This window comes from Halyomorpha halys, unplaced genomic scaffold, assembly GCF_000696795.3.
Source record: "Halyomorpha halys isolate HHAL.00 unplaced genomic scaffold, Hhal_1.1 Scaffold55.1, whole genome shotgun sequence".
Taxonomy (NCBI): domain Eukaryota; kingdom Metazoa; phylum Arthropoda; class Insecta; order Hemiptera; family Pentatomidae; genus Halyomorpha; species Halyomorpha halys.
Window position 1 is genome coordinate 670672 of NW_027105793.1, and position 7905 is coordinate 678576.

General features: G+C 31.8%; 1 protein-coding gene across 2 annotated transcripts in view; it reads right to left on the bottom strand.

Annotated features, from left to right (window-relative positions):
• Positions 1-7905, bottom strand: part of cut (homeobox protein, cut) — a gene marked incomplete at its 3' end in the record, with an annotated part of 98684 nt that overhangs the window by 24885 nt on the left and 65894 nt on the right. For both annotated transcript variants that reach the window (XM_014438338.3, XM_067053521.1), the window contains 2 exon segments: positions 1187-1342; positions 7300-7499. In XM_014438338.3, coding sequence (XP_014293824.1) covers positions 1187-1342; positions 7300-7410 — 267 coding nt within the window. In that variant the 5' untranslated portion in view covers positions 7411-7499.

Consider the following 7905-nt stretch of genomic DNA (forward strand, 5'->3'; position numbering starts at 1 on the left):
TTTAAAAATAAATTAATAAATCCTAAAGTGCATTAAAGATACTTTGAAATAAAATGTATACATTTAAAAGAGCCTCGCTAAATAAAAACTCGTCAAAACATTTTTATTTCTAGTTCCCGTTGAAGTGAATTATTTCGGTCCTTAGGAGATAACATTGTTCAAGTAACGTCAAAAGATTCATGTTGCTGAGCGTGGCACACCAGTGGTTGTGAAAGGCTAGAAAGAGCTAAGAGGAATAGGGAAGGATACCTTGTGCTTGGTGAGTGCAAAGTTCTGTGTATTTTTTTTTCTCTGTCAAACAGTATCTATCGTACTTTTATGACTGTATTGGTTCATATTGAAGTATTAAGGTAAGGACGATCTAAAATATGTTCAAATTCTATCAGTGATTAACAGACAAATATAAATTTTATTATTAATCCTTTTCTTAATTGCCATTTCGGAAAATGTGAATGCGTATCAGAAAGTTAGGATATTCGCTCCAGTTATGGATAACTGTTTACTGATTATGTTCTAATTTATGGATCTTCAGTGACAAGGTTTGTTTGATTATTGCCTATTTGATTTTAATTTTTAAGACTTCAGTAATTCCTAAGCAATTAAAAACTATATAACCATAATTATGATCTATTTTCGTCTATATTGTATATAAATTTGTCCGAAATATTTTATTAGTTTGCTCGTCTTTTATTTCAAGGGAAAAAAAACAGTATTTTTCTAAACAAAAAAATTGTTTTTATTTTACTCTTTTAGGTTTTTAGTGTGTTTTTTTTTGGGTTTTTTTTTTGGTTCAATGGTAAGAACATTGAATTTCAAAAGTTATTTATTTGCTAATTCTCTTAACTTATTCATAAAGTCCATTTTTTGACAAAAAAATAGTGTAAACTGCCTGATTTTTTTTCTTTTATGTTCTAACGATACCAAGCTATGAATTTTAGATTTTTTATAACTCCCGTAATTCGATAAAAATGCAAAATACTCAAAAAAAGTTTAAAATCTGGCGCAAAGTAATCTACTTTGATGGTTTTCATTACAGCATAACAAACCTTAATAATATTGGAAGTATCTCATTTCCCGATGTGGGGAATTTGAATGTAGCTCGCCTTTCGGTATTATCTCGAAAAGAAATATCTATGGGACGTGAAATACCGCAACATCATTAATCATATTGAGGATTATTACTCACCTCTTTGTCTTTGGCGGAAAGTTCCAGCTCAATTGAAGATCGGTTAACCAATTCTTCGTTTCCCTGGGTAACGGCGGCCATTTTGTTGTCTGCCTGGTTGGAGGCCGCCAGTTGCTCCTTGAGGGCCGACACTTCCTTCTCAGCGAGCGTCGCCCGCTGCAAGATAGAAAAGACAACGGTCAGATTGATGGCCCATGTCAGGAAGCGATCGCTTTCCACATCCGACCTATTTGAACAGGCTTAATTTATATTGACATGGGAGAAAGAAGTAAAACAAAAAAAAAAAGTAATAATGGAGCTTTGTTCTTATTAAAGATGAAAAAAAAAATCATGTTGATAGGGCCATTGAGTAAAAAAACAAAATGAAAAGTGTAAGTTGTAAAGCTGACGAACACAAACTATTTTCACCTTACCCAGGACATAAAAATATACAATCTCTGTACCTTCTAAACTGGAACATAACATCCTTTTTAAAAATATTTTATATCTAACTAAATATTAACAATGAAATATAAACCAGTGATTCGTCTTAAGACGTATATAATTTGATTACATCACGATTAAACTTTATCAGGCAATAGCGTATCACTAAATCGAAATTACAACAGTCAAATACCATATTCAAATGCTCAGTGCAATTAACATAAATCAGCTCAGTAAACATAATAAAATCACACAGTCTCCTTGTCGTAATTATAAAGCAATTCGAAAATGAGTGATAAGATGTTACGTAAGGAAAAGGGGATCATGTCGGATAGGCGATGACTCTCAGAGCAAGGAGAAATCTTTATCTACAACTCAGGAGTTTGGAATAGCATTTTAACAAAATAATTAATTTTAAAATAATAATGATGCCACCTCATTGAAAGGAACAATATGCTTCAGTACGACAGATTTAGCAATGTCATTTTTGAAAGTGTTCAAGGAAGTAAGGTCTCTTTGTCGGGCTGTCACAGCCCCAGGAACTAGATCTGGAATTATTGGCATCCGTTGTTCTGTTCCCGTCGACAAAACAATTGAATACTCGTGGGGTCCACTTCGCGTTTGATGGAGGTTTTTTTTTTTTTAACAATTTATTGACTAACGATTTTCGCTCCGCGTTACTTATTAAGTGTGAGTATTCATTTGAATAACATTTAACATAACAATACATAATAGGTACTTGATACAGATTGTGAGACAGGCTATTGTATCTGTAACTAGAAACATATAAATGTAGATACTACGGCAAGCATCCTCATAAACCCTTTCTCAGACTGGCTTACAGTTCCAATGACGCGGTAAGAGAGAAGCGAAGGGATTTTCTGGAGTCCTGCTTTTTCCTTCATAAAAGGGGGGGGCAAGCCCGGTTCGGTGTTCCTAAGGCTGAATGTAAATGTTTCACACAGTAACGAATGAATTTAAGTTGTTTCTTTATCTTATTTTACTTTAAGTTTAATTCTGGTTTACTTTTTATGGTGTATTCTCCTATCTCCATTACCAATGTCGCAAAGTGAAACAGAATGCAAGTATGAAAAGGTTAAGATTATGGGCTTCGGTCGAATAATCATTTTAAAGTAGAAACTTGTGAAACAAATATTGGTTTACGCAACATATATTAATATTGAGTTATTTATAGTTACGGGCATTCGGGTGACCAAAATATTACACAGTTGATGTTTAATGATCCTAGTTCAAAACTCCTACCCTTTTGTAGATGAAATGGAAAAAATATTTGGTTGAAAACTTGAAATAAAGGTTAAGTTTTTTAGGGACAAGGGATAAGATTCTTCACTTTTATAAATCCGACTTATATAAAAAATCTATATTTTCTTATCAGACTACAGTCCCAAATGTTATTTAGACAATATGATTACGATAAACAAGAAGCATTATTGTACATTATTATTATTATTATTATTATATTAGTAAGCATTACGATCTACATTACCAACCAAAACAGGGCAGAGATGTTTTTAATTGGGGCTCGGGATAGGTTCATCTTGGAAAAGAATATAGCAAGCTGAACAAGTTTGTAAAAAGGAGAAGGGAAAAGGAGGAAGGAAGTTATCGAAAAGGTAATACTAAGGTGAGCTATGGTGGAAGCTAATGGAGGGGCATAACCAGCAGATATTTGTTGCACGTCTGGGATTAAGGCATTGTTTCTAAGATGACTCCCTTATAATGGCTTAGGAGGGCGCGGCTTTTTATATGCATATTGTATGGAGGGGACCATCCATAACTCTCCCAAGATTCCGGGTTATCTAATAATAAAAAAAAAAGATGTGAAAAGTTCCAGTATTGAAGCGCCCTCCTTCCCATCTTAAAGAATTTTAAGGTACCGAGCCTCAAGTTTTTCATTACTTTTTTTCTCTCCAGTAAGGAAACTTGCCAGGTGGAATAACTTCTTTTGATCGAAGAAATATGATGCGAAATGCCTTTGCCTTTAAATAAGATCGATGCGATAAAAAATTAATTTACCAAAAGTAAAAAATAAAGCGTAAATCATTTATTAACAATTAATGAAAAAAAACATTTTTAAAAAGTAATAAAATTTTCAAAAATAAGCTCATTTGACTAATTATTCAGAAAGAAAAACGTATGGCAAAGTTTTAATTTCAATAACCTAGAAAGATCTGTTCTGCGATCATTATTTCATTGTTCAATGGCAATTCAGTAAAATGTACTTTATTTACATTTTCATAGATCATTATATCTTTTTTTATAATTTTTTTTTGTCTACTGTTATTGGCGCTCAGAATCTTCAAAAAATAAAAATATCAAAAGAAGCTTTCACCATTTTATCCCAGGAGGCAAGAGCACAAGAAGGTTGGCTAGTCGACGCAATCAATGTGTCTGACGATTCATAATTAAAATTTTTTTTATTGAAATATTAAAAAAAATATATATACCTGTACCACCACAATCGATGGAGAGTCTTGGTCTCAATACTTGGTAGTGGAGTTCTGTTAATAGTCCAACGGTAGTGAAAAGATGTAATTTGATCCGGATTACTCTCAACCTATATGTTTTCCTCAATTGAGGTTACCAAATTTACAGTGGATGGGTGATCCCTAAGGTCAATCCTCGACTCAAGTAAAAGAATAAATAATTATCTGTAACACGGAGACTCGAACCCGGGTCCGTAAAAATAAAAGCACCTTACTGAACTACTCCACTTAGCCAATTACAATATGAATATTTTTACGACATCGTAAGTTATTTTACCACTTTAAGACCTTAATCGTGAAGATACATCAGTATGTAGACGTACATACTGATGTATTGTTCAAGTATTCATACAAGTAGGCGTAAGAACTTAAAAGAAGCTGACACCGTGTGATGAATGTACGCTTTGAATAGACAGTCACAGATGTTTCCCTGAAAGATAATAGAGTTCAATATTTCAAAGGGATATAATATAGAAGTTTTCGGGCAAGGTATGTATATAAACAGGGGTACCTCTGGGTACAATATTGTCCTCCCAAGCTCTGTTATGCCGCAATATTTTTGCATCGCAAATTCCCCCTCGGCTACTTCCACACCCCTGTTCGCACTTTACCAGCATTAATATCACGGTCGGGGGAAAAGTTGGCCTTATTTATTATTACGATCCAAAGTGGTTCATACATCAATTGCCAGCCTCTGCCGCTCTCTGGGTCTGTATGGGCATTCATCAGTTTTGACGGATACTGGGCGAGATACGGCAAGATGCAATAGTTCCAATTTATATAAAAAGTAACTGTTCTTTTTTTTTCCTTTTTTTTTTTTTTTATCCCGTAACACACGGGTACTGATCGCTCTAATGGGTACTGAAGAACATGATTTATATCTCTGGAAGTAATAATTAAATTAATAATTAATCATTTAACAGAATTATCCAATGATTTAACCTTGGAAATTCCTACACTAATAAGAGATTGGTATTAATTAATACATTTTAATTCTATCAAATACTCCCTCCCCTCCCCCCTCTTCTTTCCTCAATCTAACGTAACAGATGATATAACCCATTTTAAAATTATTCATAACTAAACGGTGAGCAGCAGAATGGAGGTTTATTTTTTCCTGTCCATTGTTGTAATGTACTAAACATGGATTCCTGCTTCTTAAATACTTTAGTCATTAGAAGGCGAATCCCAGAAACTTGTTATCGTTTTTAAAGTGAGATTATCTTCTTTCCTGAGAGACTAATAAGGCCGAATGATAGCAATTATTCTTGAATTTCCAAGTAAACCTTTGTTTTGCTTATGAGTCAGTTTATTAAAAGAAAATATGGTTTACTTGTTAAAGGAAGACTAACCTACATCTGATTTCATGAATCCCACAGATTGAGAAACAGAATTCGTTTAACAACCTGGTTTCGGACCAGTTTCTTTTTCTTTTCTTTTTTTTTTTTTTAATTTATCATTAATATTCAATATCAAATGATAAAATAAAATTTAATAATTTTACATATTTGTATAAATACGTTAGATCTTATCGTGTGTTTAGATCGAATTTAAAAAAAAAGAAAAAGAAAAAGAGAAATGAGAAAAAAACGCGCTTTAAATCTTTTTGAAGTTTTTACTTCACCAGTTGTGTCTGTGAACACTATCTCACCAGTTAAAGGTCAATTTTTAATATTTTTCTTTCTGGGTGTTTATTTTTTTTTAATCAATTTTACATCCATACAATAAGTCCTTTCGATGTTTCGTTGGAACAGCGCGATCAAAACAATGTACAGTGTTAAAAGTTAATTAACTATAAAAATATAGATAATACATTAATATGTAGAGGGATTTGTTAATTATAAATATGTTTTGGTTATATTTTTATTTTTATTAATTAAAGAAAATTCTATTAGAAATTATAGAAAACTCTTTAAATAACAATTTAAAGATTTTGATGAAAATAAAACAATTAAATAACAATTTAAAGATTTTGATGAAAATAAAACAATTAATAAAAATTTAAGACAAAATAACACGAGAAAAAGATATAAAAAATTAATAGTAAAGAACATGAAATAAAACTCGTGTAACAAATTCAATATTTGTTTCGGATTACCGAAAAACGATATATGGGAGAGAATAAATTGTATGGTGTTAATAACAAAAAAAATACAAAGAAACAAAAAAAAAAATACCAATTTTATGTAATTTTGTTATAAAAAAAAAAGGAACATTGCATTGAGTAAGTATTGTATCGTTGTATTTCGTTTATATCATTGTCTTCTATGATTGATTAATATGCTGCATGTTATAGCTACCCACTGTATTTAGGTAGCATTACTTATTGTTAAATAAAGCATATCTCTCTCTCTCTTTATATGTATATACACATACATACTATTATTAATTTCATAATTTTCAAGCAAACGTTTACGCTATTGTAACTACTTTCAGCCGAGGATGTAGAAGTCCACCCAACTGACAGGACTGGAATTCGAGAAGGGGTGTTGGGACCGCTAGTCATTATTGACCTTAGATAGCATCTCATTTATCTAATTATGGGATGGTGCCATTAGTTAATTAGCGAGGACTTTATTTTAATACTCTTTTATCGGGAATCCCTACTCCTCAAAGGAGCCCAACTTTCCCCCTATCGTCATTAGGGTAATTAAATTAAATTTAAAACAAATGGAGGACTGTTTGTTTTGTGCTCTATTGATTGAAGGTATTTGTCTACTTCAAGTTTTATCCAAGTTGGTATAAGTGTTGACATCAGGGAATAAGTATTGGGCTCCATTTCTGCCTTTGTGACTTAAATATTAATTAATTTCCGTCGAGTTTGAATTAAAATCATCAATAAAATCTCCAAAAGGAGCTACAAATATATACAAAAACTAATCTGAAATTAAGGACGACCAATTCTTAAGACAAGTGTGGAAATAAAACATTTAATAGCATCAAAAATATTAAGAAGATGATAAATAGTTACATTAATAAAAAAAAATCGTTTTAGACTTATTTTGATGGAGAGGATTCTTTTCAATTTTACGACTCACTGTTAGTTTTACATCCAGCTGCGATAAAGGAAAGAGTGGTTATACCAATGGGGAATAATTAATTAAATCATTCAATTAGATGGTGTATAATGAATAATATGAGGTAAATTGAATATAATGGGCTGCAATTCGACTTTAATCTCACCTCTAATATCTGTAGTAGTGGACTGGCACCTTTTCCCCGGTTGGGAGATAGTACTGGTAAGAAGCTGTAATTAGGACTAACGTCTTTCCCTGTTCTCAGTGAATAATTCATTTTGGATGAGTTTGCAACTCAAGAATCGGAGGACCCACGCCTATCAGGAATATTTCACGTTAATAGTCAATTCTCAGACAGGTAACTACCTAAAAAATAAACGCATTTTTAATTCAAACTGCTAGTATTCATCAATCAAACATTTTTAAAATACATCGATTTCAATCGATTTCTTGATTTGTTTATTGTATTTTTTTAAAAGTAATATTGAAAATAGATTAAAACATTTTATAAATACTAATTATGTATATTCATGTGAAGGTGTTCAGAAGTCAGTATGATCTCTGGATGGAGATGTTCCAATTATTTGAGAGGCCCGGTTTTATTACAGAATAATTATTGAATAAACCCGATTCTAATTTTTTTTTGTATGTTTTATTATACAGTTAGTATTTATTATTATAATTGTATAACATATAAATTAATAAACCCCGGTAAGGTAACGGACTCAACATTTTCACTCAGTGTCTACTTTTTTCATCATTTATGTATGTG